This window comes from Centrocercus urophasianus, unplaced genomic scaffold (genome assembly GCF_019232065.1).
Source record: "Centrocercus urophasianus isolate 14NV4802_14NV808 unplaced genomic scaffold, USGS_Curo_1.0 seq_10, whole genome shotgun sequence".
In the NCBI taxonomy this organism is placed as follows: domain Eukaryota; kingdom Metazoa; phylum Chordata; class Aves; order Galliformes; family Phasianidae; genus Centrocercus; species Centrocercus urophasianus.
This window is the reverse complement of record NW_024884142.1, coordinates 45,179,574-45,195,455: the sequence shown is the minus strand read 5'-3', so window position 1 is coordinate 45,195,455 and position 15,882 is coordinate 45,179,574. Positions and strand designations below refer to the sequence as shown.

Here is a 15,882-nt window from a genome sequence, read left to right as displayed (position 1 = left end):
CAACTGAAATGACTAACATCCTGTCTCTGATTTCAACTTCTTGAGCAAAGTCACTGAGGGATCTGTGACGAGCATACCCCGTCATGATGTGGTCTTTGCCCTTACTCCCTCGGCCACAGACATATAGTCAGCATGGAAATGGCAAAGACTGACTGAACTAACTTTGTCTTCTAACTTGTTTGATTGCAGATGACAGATTGCAGCACTGTTGGCTCTTGCTAGGTCTGCTGCTAGACTTAGTCAATGCACTGGAAGCTAGTCTCCAAAGCAATCCCCAAGTGGCAGTGTAAAGTTGTACAATGCAAATAGCATTTTCAATATTTCTTAACAGTAAGTCCAAATGTATTTACTTTCCCTTTCCTGTCCAAAAGAGTTTTTGTTGTTAACTCCCCTTCATCTCATTGACTGGACTAGCTAGCCATACGAACAGAGCTTGCTTTAGCTTTTGGTACAAGCATTCTCTTGTTTGCAGGGGAACAAAAAATTTCTCTTGGAGTAATAAGGGACAGTGGCAGTAAGGAAGATAAGTTGCCCAGAGATTAAGTTGGAAAGCCTTATTTCCCTATCCCAGTAGGAACATAAGGAAACTCTGAGCCTAAAGCATCCCTTCAACCTATTTTAACCTAATGTTTCATGTGTGAATTTCCTCAGTTTTATTAAGGATTACATTTTAAATAAACTCATCTCTCTTTGAAGGTGTACAAAAATGAATTGGACAGACATTTGTGGGTAGTATTACAGAGGATTGTACAGTGGTGTCTTTCAGAACATTAAAAAAATCCTCTCAGCTATACACATGCAAATCCCAAAGGCATAAGCAGTATTGGAACATAGTTGTTGGAATGTAGGTTACATCTGACTGCATAAAGTTCAAAGGAATTGTCTACTGAGTGTGAAACAGACTAGAATATACTCTGTGACTTGCTCAAAAGAGAAGAATAATGGTTTTATGCACATTGCAGGAAAAATAAAGATTTTAAAGGAACTCTTGTGGTGTGCAGTATTTTTCAAATTCGACTTGGCTCACATCCTGTTAAATAAGGATTGACAGTAAAATAGGTGAGGAGTTTCATTTAAAGTACGTATGAAATACAGACAATTCTCAAAGAGAAAAAATCCAATCTGAGAATGCTGTCAAATTACCAAAAACAAATACATGGCATCATTATCACCTTAAAGAAAACCAACAGTTTTTAGACTCAAAATTGAAGTTCAGAACTATATTTTCAGCTCTGACATATTGTATTGTAACTATTGTAGAAAAAAATACTCTTTTCTTCCAGTTTCAGTGAAGTAACAGGTTTGTGCTTCAAGCTGTGCCACCGTGCAGGAGCAAAAGCGATAATATTCATGGACATATTGAATATATAGTCTAAACAGGAAGAAGTCTGTACATAGCTTGTCTTGGCTGCTCCCCTGAGGCAGACACACTGCTCTACCTTGCATCCCCAACACAGAAAAGAAGCGAAGTTTTTGGAGAGGGTCCAGAAGAGGGCCACAGGAATGATCGAGGGCTGGAGCACCTCTCCTATGAAGACAGGATGAAGAAAATGGGCTTGTTCAGCCTGGAGAAGAGAAGGCTGCGGGGAGACCTCATTGCAGCCTTCCAATATTTAGAGAGAGTTTATAAACATGAGGGAAATCAAATTTTTACAAGGGCAGATAATGATAAGACAAGGGGGAATGGTTTTAAACTAAAGGAGGGGACATTGTGATTAGATGTCAGGGTAAAGTTTTTTACTGAGAGAGTGGTGAGGTGCTGAAGCAGGCTGCCCAGAGAGGTTGTGGATGTTTTGTCCCTGGAGGTGTTAAGTGGAGTTTCCCTTGCTTGCCAGAGAGTTATGGTCTTTCTGCTACACTGGGACTCTGCAAGTAGAAAGCAAGATCATGCCACATTTTTCAACCAGAGCTAGTACAAAGAAGTCAGGGTGTGAGAGAGGTCACAGCACTGCAATAGTAGGAGTTACAGGCTTACCTGAATAGGAGCTTGACATAGGAACCAGTTCAGAGGAATTTTACGGTTGAACCATGAAATTTGACTGCCTGATATTCAACAAAAACCTTTCACCATGCCGTGTTTTATAATGGACCTTTTTGCTGCATGTGCAACATCTCATTTATGCAGTTCTTTCAGCAGTACTTACTGAGAGTGCATCTTCCCATCCTACCCACGCTGTGTACATCACACAAAGTGCATTTTTTTCAGAAGCATTAGGACTTTATTTACACCAGGGAAGTGCACAGTTCCCTCCAGCTCAATGAATGTCATGTCATTGGGAGTTTTAGGGAAGCCAGCAATTGAGGCTTGAGAATTCAGATGCGAATATTTAAACAAGTACAATACAAAACTCAAATTATGATGATGATAACGTGGTACCTTTTCCTTCCTTCTGACATCTCTTTCTTTGTACCATACATTTTCTGCTCTCGCTTGTAGCTGGGCAAGGATTGCCCCTTGCTGACGGATGTTGTATGATCTCTCTGACCCTTACTTCATTTCCTCTTTTGAAACCACATGTTTTTCCTTTCTTTGTGCAAGGGCTCCATGGACTCCACTCACTAGCTTCACAGTGCACTGCAACAAACATAGGACAAGCTGAGCCTGACCAGTATATTTTTGTATACATTATGCATATGGTACATTCATCTTATTCTGCATCAGCTAAATGCTAGCAAACACAAATGAAATGAATCAAGATTTAAATCAGTGAATTGAGTACATTTGTACTACTGAAGGTATACTGCATACAATAATGCCAAATAATTATGTCAGATGCTATTTTGAACCTGATATTTTGTAATTCTGTCCCTGATACATGGCAGCAAAAACACAATTGGTCTCAATGAAATCAGTTACTGGGATCTTTTCTTACGTTGCCTTGGTGTTGTGGAGATAGAGCTCCTTTTGGTTTTAGTGGAATTAAACAGGAGAGAGCAGAAGGAAATCACTGTTTCAAGCTGCTGCAGCTGGTCTTTGAGGTATTGAATTTGGAAATCGATAGAGTTATAATGAAATAACTGTTATGGAAACATTACATTAGGAACCAAGCATCTTTGGTTATCTCTTGCTTGGCATTCAACTTAAATAGTGATAGATCTGGAACACATGTAAGGTGTAAGTTAGCAAAGCAGAGGAAATTTAGTACTAATGAGGGATTGTAGCCTTTTAGAAAAGTGTAAGTTGCAGTTTCTAAACTACAGTGATATTGGGAACTCAAAGGTATGCCACTGGACACTTGCCCAAAAAGTATAGACAAAAATGTGGGCAACCTGGAGCTTCAAAACGTGGTCTTAATAGCTATGCTACTTCTGTGCCACCTCCTCAGTACCCTACTCTTAATAAAAGGTAGTAATTATTTGCTTTCTCATGTGTTACTTAAGAATCTAAGCCTCCACTGAAGAAGAAAAAACTTCTCTCTATAGAAGAAAAAACCTCTCTATAGGGAGGATTTCCTAAGTCAACATTTTTCCAGATTCAGAATTTACTTTAAAATTTTTCAAAACTTAAAAATGTAACTTATCTCAGACGATCTCTGAGCCTCCCTCCAGTAAACTGTCATTTGGGTAATCTTGTTTTTAACATTACACTGGAGCTCTCCTGTTAAAATAATTGGCCTTCACGTGCACAGAAAGGTTCTGTTTTTCCTCCATAACTTTAAATGGCTTTTCTGAGTAAAGACTGACTCATTGTTCAAGCAGCTAAGGCTATAGCACTTGGAAACAGCCACCAAGAAACAAAAATTATCCCTTGAATTGCTTCCAAAGATGAAAGTCTTTGCTAGAAAATAAAACCGTAAATATTGTCACTACCACCTGAACTAATAGCTACTTGAGAAAGAAAACACTGAACCAGCGCACATTTATTTTTACTCCTGATTGCTTGCCCTGACAAATGGGCTATGCCAGGGAGAGTTATGTGCATGATGCTGTGGAGGAGGAGATTTCCAGTATGGCCAGGCTGTGCCTAAGCGCTCACTGGTTGCAGGTGGCTGAAGAAGTTACTGCTCCCACTGTGGCTCGCAGCCCGCAGCCACCACGGTTCACAGCCAGTGCACCAAAATAAGCTGAGCCCTGCTGCAGCCTCAGTGTGTTCATGGCGGGGGACATGGATAGCAGCAGCCCGCAGGCAAACACATCACTCTTCCTGCTTTCGGCTGCAGGGGTGGCAGAGGGATGAAGCAGACAGCTAGGTGTGTTGACCTCCAAAATCTCCCTGGCCTGAAGAATTGGAGCTTGTGAGTCAGAGGCTTGAAGAGATATAAAAGCAGCTCTCGTTTCTGCAGCCATGAGTCACCAGAGCAGTGCTGCCAATCTCACTCCTTCACAGAGAGCGCTACGCTGTTCGCCATCTGATTTTAATCCTCACTTTCTAGAGTCAGGTGATTATGCATGAATATCATTTTAATTTCTAGCCCTCCTCTCTGGGAATATAAGCTTCAAAATGCTGGTGCACACATGCTGTAAAGGCACAGATAGCACAAAGGACTAAAACCAGAGCAGTTAGTATTTTAAACTTTAAGATAATGTAAGACTTGCATTGACATTTTTATACCTTTGACGGTAGTGATGCAGCCAACACTGTAACAGTTCAAGCTAAAGGTGGATGCCATTCTACCTCAGTGCAGGCCAAGTCAGCAGGATGAAATGGGCTTTTTTTTCCTGAGGCAGAACTGCCCTTAGCATTGGAGCTGTATTTTGGGGCACAACCAAGCTTGATTTTTATGAAGTGATGTGAGTTTGTTGTACCTCGTGATGCAGAATATTTCCTGGGTGGATTTGAGCTGTCCTTTCCCTGAGCTCTAACTGATCTTGCAGCTCGTGCCCTTCACAGATCCCCCATCCCCATGAGCAAACCAGGTAGCGCTGGGCCTTTATGTGGGGCTGGACTTACCAATACTGGTGCACTCCATTGTGTGGTTGTTGGCTTCCAGCCCATCAGGGCACTTTTCAAGGCACTTTCCACTGTATAAGTAAAACCCACTTTTACACTTTGTGCAGAAGTTTCTGGTGAAGCAGGTATCACAATCAGCTTTACATTCTGAAATGCAAAGAGAACACAACACTGACGCTCTTTGTTGTGAAACACCACAGACTCAAATACAATAGAATTCAAGGTAAAATCACTTTAAAAGGTTCTAGCAATGTTAAAGCCTTCAAAGGAAGCAAATTATTTTTAGGACTCCCTTATGACCTGTACATACATTGAGGACCACAACAAGTGTGAGTCAGAAATTAATAAGGATGGTCTGATGCTGGATGGTCACATGCTTCGTGTATTCTTGCAGACTTATGCAAACTAAAGACAAAGCACAGTCCATCAGAATAACAACACACTAGTTGTAGTGCATATAGCTACAGGTCCTGGGCCCAGTTCCACGCTATCTATCTCCATCCATCCAGGAGAAATAAAATATTTAGAGTTTGCTTAAAATCAGCATAAACAATATATTTCCCAGTTCTCAGGTCTTTTAAAATAACTAAGCAAAAGTTTGTGTATGACACAGCTCATGTTTGATATGCGAGGCCACACACTGCTAAAAACTGAGCAAGTTCTTCACAGTGTCATGTTACTCTGCAAGATTTTACTCTAGGGTTTCTTCATTAAATAGCTTTTAGTACCAGGCAAAATCTGAAGAGTGTCTTGGCTGTCACACTTATGTTTTTATATCACCTGTGGGGTTAAAAGTTGAACTCAACAACAAAGATCACAGGAGGGAAGGAAAGAAAAGGAATGATAAGAATATTGCAAAACCAGTACATTCATGGTTCAAAATACATAATGGGGTCAAAATGTTGTCCAAATGGTAAATAAGATAATTCTTTAGAATAGAGTAGTTCTCTGCTTCCCAGCCTGCAGGCAACATGAATTAGGTAACCTCCCCAAACCAGGTTGAGACCTTGCATTTTGGTACACGCATTTACAGGACTACATTGCATGCAAGATGAGCTATAAACAGACCAGAACAAAACACATCTGCACAGAGAGCTACCAGCCATCATTTCCTCTGTCTCAAGGGGAAGGCCAATGAGCTAAACTACCCCAAGCTCCAAGGTTCAGTGGCCCTCAACTTTCCCTAAGCCCCACTGCCACTCCAACTTGCTGAGCAGCCTCTGGAAAGCAGTGCCTGTGGCCTGCTAATGCTCTAGTTCTATGTGAAAGTGTAGAGGAGGCCATCTCTCAGCACTCAGGCAGGTCATTCATGCTGAGCTGGAAGCCCTGAGCTTTAGGCAGTTTTGTGGGTTTTCACCTTAACTCCCTGCTCAGGTTAATATCTATTGCATTACTGTAAAAGAACTGAACAGAAAAAGACTCAGCCTGTCCATCTGCTTCTCTGTTGTCTTGTCTCCTAAGGAGACAGAGCATTCAAACAAACCTGTGTGCTTCCCCTTATCCAGCACTTACTTGCACACTTGTTAATGTCAGGATACCGTGTCCCATAGTATCCACTTGGACATGAGGAAAGACATACTCCGATCTGTTTCATGCCGATCCTCTCCAAAACAAAAAAGAGTCTGGGCTTACATGACAGGCATCCATTGTAGTCCGAACATGTAGCACACCCTCCTTGGCAACCCTGGCTCACGTTAGGATGCACTGAGGAGACAAGCATTAAAAAAATAGGGAAGGGAGGGAAGAGAATAATAAGTTAGACAATTTCTTTCAAAATAACCATGGTACAATGATTCCTCTGTGCTCAGAAGGGTGGACCATCCTGCTCTATGACAGCTCTTACAGACTGCTTCATTTTTAGCTGTCTTTTATGACTTAACATTTCATTCCAGTGATTATTTCATCTCTATAAAACTGAGAATCTCAGCTGATGTGCCCATTTCTTGCAGAAATGACTAAGAGCAAATTATATTTGAAATAGATACTATGGAACAGTAGCATCCTAGAGAACATTTATTTTTCAAGTTATTTTCAGTGGCTTTTCTGCTGTTTCTTCAATTAACCTCGTATACATACAGCTCAGCAAATGAATTCATTTGTATTCATGTTCATTTGTATTTACTTTTATTAGCTGGATGACTGAAAAACAATTTAGTTTATCATTTCCTCCACTGACTAAGTGACATTTTATTGAGTTCTGCTGTGCAGGAATATGCCCTTGTTAGATTTGATGCTAATTCGTGCTAATAAAAGGACACAGAAGGACCATCCTTCTCACCCTCCTTCTTTCCCTGGAATGTTCTCTCCAGCATCTCTAACAATCACAACCTGACGATCAGACATAACTATGGCATTTACCCTGCTCCAATCCCAGCATGAAGCATAGGTAGGATTACATTTTTATTTCAATTGGATTGTTCTAAATCTTCAGACATCAAAAGGAAAACTTATTACCCTCACTGCTCAAGTCTGTTCTGTTCTTATTTGAGGGCTTAGAAGTAGCAGAGAAGGGAGAAATATTGCAGACTGTCTTTTCAGTAGCAGATGTTCATCAGTGAATTACTTCTCAGTGGTAGAGAATAATGTTTTGAATATTTCAGTACTGTACAAATTCTTACCTCATTATTTCATTCTTAAATAAGAGTTTGATAATTAAACATTAAGTAGCTTCAAGTCTGTGTTTTTTTACCTCCTTTTGTAAGAAAAACCCAGACACTTTTCTGAGTGTAAGCTTTCATCTTTCAACTTGAGACATCTGGTTATACGTATATTTTGTGTGCAAGAGAAATCCAGACCTCATTTACATTTATAAATCTTACGTGTAAATACTGTTGTCTTTTTGCTCTGCCTTGTCCTCAGGCCTGTAAAACTTCTGTAAATATATATGTGGCATACTTTCATCACCTATTTCAGTGTTTTGAATTTATTTTTATCAGTAGACACTGATAAATAATTCATACAAATGATGAGCTTGCTTTTGTTGGCTCCCTTCTGTGGATCCCTTGGAGGCAGACCAGAAGCCCATATGAATCTATGGCTTACAGGCTGAAAACTGCCACTCTAACTGCTAGCCTAGGTGAGTTTGCCTGGTGTCAGGGGAAGTTTGGAAATACCTCTATGCTTTGTTCAGTTTTGGCAAAAAGACAGTCCAGGAATGGGAAAAGCACTTCTCTATGCTCTGAGAATTCACTGACCAGTCCTACAATCTGAGAAATCAGAGTTCAAATTTACGTTTTTCATTGATAGAATACAGAATGGGGGATATTTCCCTCAGTAGAGCTGAACAGGTAGGAAAAGAACAAACTTTGGCCCTGCTGGGGCAAACAATTTCAATAAGAATATAAGAAGCTAATTCTCTATCTCTAAGTTAGTTACTTTGTAGAGTAACCTCAAGAGAAGTGTTTTTACCACCAGAACACACTAACTATGCTCACTAAGTATAGAACGTTTTTTTCCAAGAAGACTTTAAAGGTATGCAGCATATTGATTTTGAAATTAAGACCTAAAAAAAACGACTTTTTAAAGTTAACTACGTGAAAATGTCTTTCTCTCTCTCACTCTTATGTTGTGATTCTTGCAGAAGGCTACTCTCAAAGCAGACATGGTAATGTGATATAAGAAGCTGACATTATTTAAAAACTATCCATGATTTTCCTTCATTAAGCCTGACAGTGGGAAGAAAAAGCAGCAGAAGTACAAAATGTTTGCCATCAAATCTTCTATATAAAATATGGATTATCACTTTTGACAGGAAAGATATAATGTGTGAGTACCTATGACAGATCATTATGCATCAATTTGCTTGATAGAGAAGACACTACACGCAACTGCTCAAAGGTCAAGATTTGTGTGTGAGCCCTTGAGACAGACAGTACCTTATTGCCAAAAGAAGATAGTTTTCTGTAGCTAAGATCCATTACATGAACAATTTCCATCTCCAATTTACTTCCAGAAGCATTAAATATGAAATAAAATGTACTCTATCATTTTCATGCTTTCTCCCTTCTTCTGTTCCTCACAGATATATCTCATACAAATAGGACAGCAAAAATGAAAGCACACAGTTCTAAACGAAGAATCATATAATCACAGAATCTTCTGAGTTGGAAGGGACTTTTAAAGACCATCTAGTCCAACTCCCCTGCAATGAATAGGGACACCTACAGCTAGATCAGGGTGCTCAGAGCCCTGTCCAGCCTGACCCCAAATGTCTCCAGAGACATCCACCACATCTCTGGGCAACCTGTTCCAGTGCTTCACTAACCTTACTGTAAAAAATTTCTTCCTTATATCCAATTTAAATCTCCCCTCTTTTAGTTTGAAGCCATTTCCCCTCGCCCTATCACAAGAGACCCTGCTAAAGATTCTGTACTCTTCTTTCTTATAGCCCTCCTTTAGATACTGGAAGGCAGTTATCAGGTCTCTCCTAAGTCTTCTCTTCTCCAGGCTGAATAGCCACAGCTTTCCCAGCTTGTCCTCAAAGGGGAGCTCTTCCATCCTTTGCACCATTGAATCATATTGTTAGTGTTACGGAACATGGAATAGGTTAAAACATGTAAGTCAAGCTCCATTTAAAGGCTGATTTCATGCCATGTTATAACTCAGTGTGTGAAACAAAGAAAACTTCTGTTCTTCGAAATGCAAAGAGCAAAACTCTCATGCCAGAATTGACATTTTAAATTAAGGTGGTTTTTTTGTTTTGTTTTGATCTTAAAAGCTATTTAAAAGATCTTTTTTTAATTGTCTCCTGTTGTGCCTGACATTTTTTTTTGAGCCCAGTATCTGTGTAATGAAACTGTTTCATTATGCTTTGTTGGAATGCAATGCAGGCTCCTGGACTGGCTCAGGCAAGAAGAAAAAGCAGGGGCAGTGAAACGCCCAGAAACTGGTTCTGTATGAAAACCCAGCACTGGGTTTTGCCGTTGAACTTTGGAAAAATAAATGGTGAAGGGAAAGCATTCACTTCTAGAAAATGAGGGAGAGCATGACATTTGGACAAAAGGCATCTCCAAGCTCTACTGAGAACCTTGTTCACCCCTTAGTCTCCTCCATTTCAGACTCCAAGCCAAGCATGTGCCTGAGCTCTGCAACACAGATCAGCGATGGCCAGGGCTGCTCCCTGCACTCCCAAAAAGTCCAAGTCAAATGCATTTCAGATGGAAATGAAGAAAATCAAAACACCTTTTTGTCACAGGGAGAGAACTTATTGTTGCGCAATACAGAACTCTCCTGGAGCAGCAAGCGGTAGGTGCATGCAAATCTCAGGCACCACAGCTGTCACACATTGTAACCATGAGGAAGCAACTAGAAGTGGTGAAATCTGACCATGTTACACCTGGTACAAGCATTGTTTCAAATTTCTATACTTACCATAGAATCATAGAATGGCTTAGGTGAAAGGGAACCAGCCCCAAGATGGACCCCTGTGGGACATCACTTGTGACCAGCCTCCACCTGGACATAGAGCCATTGGCAACAACCCTCTGGCTACACCCATCTGATCTATTCTTTATCCACCTAACAGTCCAACATTCAAATTCTTATCTCTTCAATTTAGAATAAGGATATGGTGTGGGACCATGTGAAAGGCCTTGCACAAGTCCAGGTAGATGACATCAGTTGCCATTCCTTTGTCCACCGATGCCACAGCTCCATCACAGAAGGCCACCAGATTAGTCAGGAATGTTTTGCCCTCTGCGAAGCCATGCTGGCTGTCTCAGATCACCTCCTCATCTTTCAAGTGCTTTAACATCTTTTCCAGGAGGATCCACTCCAGGACCTTCCCTGGTGCACCAGCCTGTAGTTCCCTGGGTCTTTCTTTCTTCCTTTATTGAATATAAGAGGGATATTTTCCTTTTCCCAGTCACCAGAGACTTCACCTAACAGCCGCAATGTTTCAAATATAATGGAGAGCAGCTTGGCAACTACACCAGCCAGCTCCTTCAGAACCCCAGAATACATGTAATCTAGCCCCGTAGACTTGTGCACATTCCGCCTCATGAGGTGGTCTTGAGCTTGCTCCACTCTTACGCCAGGAGGAATTTTGCTCCCCCAAACCCTGCTTAGAATTTCAGGAACACAAGAGGTGTGAGAAGCCTGAATGAAATGAAGACAGAGTCAAAGAACTCATTGAGTACCTTAGCCTTTTCCATGTCTGAGGAGGCCAGCTCCCTCTTTTCATTTATCAGAGAGGGTACACTAACCTTTGCCTGTCTCTTCTGCCCAATGCAGCTAAGGACACCCTTCATGTTATCACATCTCTCATGATATTCAATTCCATCTGCACTCTGGCTTTCCCTGCAGATCCAGACAACATCCCTATATTCTTCTCCAGCCACTCATCCATCCATGCTTCCACTGCTTACACTTTTCCTTTTCTTCACTTTTTTCCTTTTCTTTTTCTCTTTCTCTTTCTTTTTCTTTTTCTTTTTCTTTTTCTTTTTCTTTTTCTTTTTCTTTTTCTTTTTCTTTTTCCTTTTTTTTTTTTTTTAAATGCATAACCACCCTAAGAAATGCTGTGAAGTCTATACATGAAAAATTGCTTGGAGAGCACAGCCACTCCTGTCCAACTTTTAGATGTGGCAGCCAGGCAGAGAGACATCTACTGCCTTGGCAAAGCGGGAGGCACTATGGCTGCATGGGCTAGGCGCTGGCTGCAGAACAAGCTCAGGGTTCTAGCACTGCAAAAAGGTCTAAGGAGCACTCTCTTACACTTGTAACCATTTGGCCTTTGGTGCAAACTGCTTCATTATAAAGACAAAATAAAATAAAACGCAATATAAAAATTCCTGCACAACCATCAAAACTAATTTTCATAAGCTAGATTGACGATACTCTGTGAGTGGGCTGCTAGGAGCAATGTCGGTGCACAGAGGTGGCCTTATCCCCTTACCAGCAGTCAAGCAATCAGGTTTCTTGTATTCAAACACTCCTTGAGCATCATGAAATCCTATGCTCTCGAAGATAGAAAATACAGCACACCAATGGTCACAGTACATGGTGGAAGCACAGAGACTCACATGGAAGTTCTTACCCACTTCTTATACGAGCACCAGCCAGAACTGCTGATGCTCAACAAATACAGAAGTTTGTAAGCAGTCTTGTGCCTGGTTTTAAGTCCAGAATCTAGAATCTTTCCTTCTATTAAGTCTAACTACTAGAGATGAGAGAAGATTTCTAAAGCAATCTTGAACTATTCTCTTCCCCTGCCTGGGCCTTTTTGTTTGTTTGTTTTTGTGTGTTTGTTTGTTTTTGTTCAAGCTGTTTCTCCAGATTATTAGTTTTCAGCCTCATTAGGAAATGAAATCACTGGGGATTTTCCTTTCTCAAAATATTTTCCAAAGTTTTACTCTAGCCTACTCTGGAAACAATGATTTGCAATTTCCAAGTCAAAAACAGAAAGTTATGGACAAGAACCTGAATTTGAAACAGAAATTTAAATAGTGGGATGATGAGTGATTTTAACAGCATGCAGCAAAGAAATTCTAAAACTCTTGGCAATAAAATTTTGCACTCAGTTTTACTTTACATATATATTAAAATTGATAGGATTAATAAAAGAAATAGGGGCAGGAGTATATTGTGACAGCCAGGGGACAAGCTTGGTGTAAAGGAATATCATTCTTCCACTTGGTGAAGCTAAGATGCACTGTCTCACCATTAATCTTCAACTACCAGAATTCAATTTAGAGGCTCATTCTTGAAATGAATGTTCTAGACATATGAAATCCATCCCTGCTAAAGAGCTGTTGTTACTCCTGGTTTCCCAGGCTTGTGAGTACGCACAGGAAATATTTTCACAGCAGTTACCCTGGAATTAAGCCTCTCCTGGGTGGACCTCACTGCAAGACCTGAGCCCTGCCGCAGGTTCACCGACCAAACAGGATGCCCATATTTACCAGCTCTGGTGATGGGAGGATTTGGAATAGGATATCCCTTGAGTTCTTGTGTCATTTTATCACTCCATGAGTTCATTGGCATTTGTTTTTCTCTCCCTTGCTTAGTGTGAAGCAGCTGTCTGTGGCAGTGGCCTGAAAACACTATTTCGTGTAAAGCAGAATTACTCTTAATCACGTGGACCGTCCTTCAGGCAAAAGCAAACAGCATTTGGCAGTGAGCTCTTCTAATGAGAAAGTCATTAAGGAATTCAGTTTGCAAACCACAGCGCATTTCCTCATACACTTTCTTGGACAGCATTTATCTGTGTGGCAATGCATTAGAAATAGAACAGACAATTGTAGGATAAAAACACTGAACTAACATGTAGGTAATATACAGTGCAGAACATCGGAAAAGTCCAGGAGTGGTAGGACAGCACTGAGAGAGCGAGTACACATGGATTTGATTAGTTTGTATTATCACAACTAAAGAGATTGCCAGCCTGGCTGAGATGAAACCTGAGCTCAATCTTACAGGCTAAGCTCCATCTGATGGTTTGGCCTTAAATAACCCACGAGGGGGCAAAGGACATGTTGCGATGGGGCAGCAGCTGGGCTTGGCAGGGTAGGTACCTATCCACAGTAATTGCTATGTCTGACTGGCCATAAGTTTACTGAGATGCAACAGGACCAGTGGTGATGCCTGAGGAGCATGGACTCTCCATTTTGCCCTCTCTGGATAGTCTAAGGAAACCTTGAAAGGAGAGACAGCCACAGAAAGAGCAAACAGGAAAACTAGTCTAAAAGTCAACTATTAAAGTCTTAACAACTTCTCTTCTTCTCTGTGATTTGTGTCAAAACCACCTTAAGATTACTTTCTAAGAAGACAGTATCTCTTCCAGAGATCTGTCTGACTTCAGTTTTATTTCAGAGTATTATTGTCATCTAGGATACAAAATAAAGCAACAAGGAAGATCCTCAAGTGTCCATCTGTGTTTTGAAAGAAAAGGATCTCATAAGGACTGAAAAAAAATCCTCAAACATCTGTCTGGCCTGACAGAATGTTGGCTTCCTCAAGATACACTTCCTATCTGAGGGAAAGGAAATCAACCTCTTTTGTTCATGAAGGGTCAACAGTTCTAAAGGGCCACAGATACATGAATATGGGACTATTTCCAAGCCTAAGATTGTATCTGTAACCATTTTGTTTTGGTATCTACAAGCAAGGAGTACCTCACTAAATATGGCTGCTATCTCACTGGGGGATGCATTGTCATTATTAAACACACGTCTGACAAAGTGATCTTGAAAATTAAGCACACTAGCTGCCAGAACACATTTCCATCAAATTTAGTTACAAAGAGCATCAACAGGCTGAAAAATCTCACCAGGAGTACAGAGTTTTGTGCAGTCTCCTAGCATCTTCAGCTCAAGAGAAATCAGCCACAGCAACCACAAATGGCTCCTTCTCATTCCAGAGAGTTTTGTAAATAAACTGAAAGATTCTTTTCATGGTGAGAGAGGGAAATTGACTTTTTTTCCCACGTACTATGGATCGCCACCAAAGTTTACGAATCCAGTGAGATTAATTAGTATAGGAACCCAACAGGCTTCCTGAGGCACGTTGCTTTAAGTAATCTTTTGATTATGGAAAAAGTAGGACCAGGTCGTGTAATACCTTCTGACATCAAGTTCTAAATCCTATAAGCAATTACAGATTTAACTAGTAGAGTCAGCTGTAGTTGTTCCCAAATAACAAAATTTCAAGACTGTCTACTCTAAGAATCTACTCTAAGAATATGAAACTGAACATTACCACATCCTTACTGTCTAGATATAGCATCTACAAAAAGTATGTCCATGGAAACTACAGCAGATACGAAGACCACACTAAGACTACTTGATAGAGTAGATTCTCAGTTACAGAACAATAATTTTCAACATAGACACCACCATTAGCTCTGCGTTTTCAACAACAATGAAAAAGAGGCTACATGTCAAGTTCATAACAATCTTCACCAGCAGAGGTGTCAACCACTGTCACTGTTGCCAGTAATGAAATGCACCACCCATTGCCTCACTGTGTTCACATTCACTGTTTGGTCTCCAGAAACATTCAGCAAGCGTTGGCGAATGCCAATGGTGCCATTTTTTTCTGCATAGAAGAATTCAATTCCCCTCCTTTGCTCCATAGGCACTTCCACGTCAGATGACGTTTTGTCAGCCTGCCCTTCTGCTGCCACCTGTCACACAGCAACAAAATGTGACCAAATATTGGTGGGAAGGTTCAGCCTTTACTGCCATACCATGAACGTTTACTTCTGGTGTCATGGACCAACATAATAGCATAGGAGGCATTACTTTTGGGACATCCCTCATAATGAGACTCACCTAATAGTTGTATCAGCAATGTCTCATTATGCTTGCTAGGACTCAGATATATGCACAGAAGGCATCTGTGTTAAGGTGAAAAAAAAAACACGAGTGCTGGAAAGAGATTTTACTTGGTGTCTCAATACTTTAGAAGGGATTTTAACAGTCTAATCCTTCAAGATGACATCATGAAAATCACCATTGGATTTTACCTTGTTTGTAGGTGAACAAAACTCTAAAACCAAAGTTGCCAAATGTAATTGTGACCCTCGTGACTCTCAGATCCCTTCCCTACAACAGGCACAGTTTTTAATCAGGTAAAAAATCATACCCTTATATTGTACATGCACATTCTCTGAAATATGCAGGCACATTTTGTACTCAATACCAGCCTTCTGCCTATCATTGGTGTGTTTCTAAAGAAGCTCGCTGGTGGTCATGTTGTCCTGGCAGCAGCAGAGCCTTTCCCCCAAGCTTATTTTGCTTGTTTTTCTACTTCAGCATCCTGGAGACTTTTATTGTTGCGTATTACACAGATACTTGTGTACTTCAAAGCTGTTTAAGGATCACTCAGCTCATACTGTCAATGTTACACAACTACAGTAGCATTTGCAAGTTTCCCATTTCCCACAGGGTCTTTTGAGACCAGAGCTTTTCTCTCAAAATTTTGTTTCAGAAACCACAGAAAGAACAGCAGGATGTAACTGATTTTACTTTCCATGCTAGGGACTAGGGAGAAGG

The 15,882-nt window shown here is 40.7% G+C and overlaps 1 protein-coding gene across 1 annotated transcript in view; it reads right to left on the bottom strand.

Annotated features, from left to right (window-relative positions):
- RSPO3 (R-spondin 3) overlaps positions 1-15,882 on the bottom strand; it is a 59,288-nt gene that overhangs the window by 18,226 nt on the left and 25,180 nt on the right. The window contains exons 2-4 of the mRNA XM_042826971.1: positions 6,404-6,595; positions 4,892-5,038; positions 2,378-2,575 (exon numbers count right to left, since the gene is read on the bottom strand). Coding sequence (XP_042682905.1) covers positions 2,378-2,575; positions 4,892-5,038; positions 6,404-6,595 — 537 coding nt within the window. The remainder of the gene's footprint in view (positions 1-2,377; positions 2,576-4,891; positions 5,039-6,403; positions 6,596-15,882) is intronic.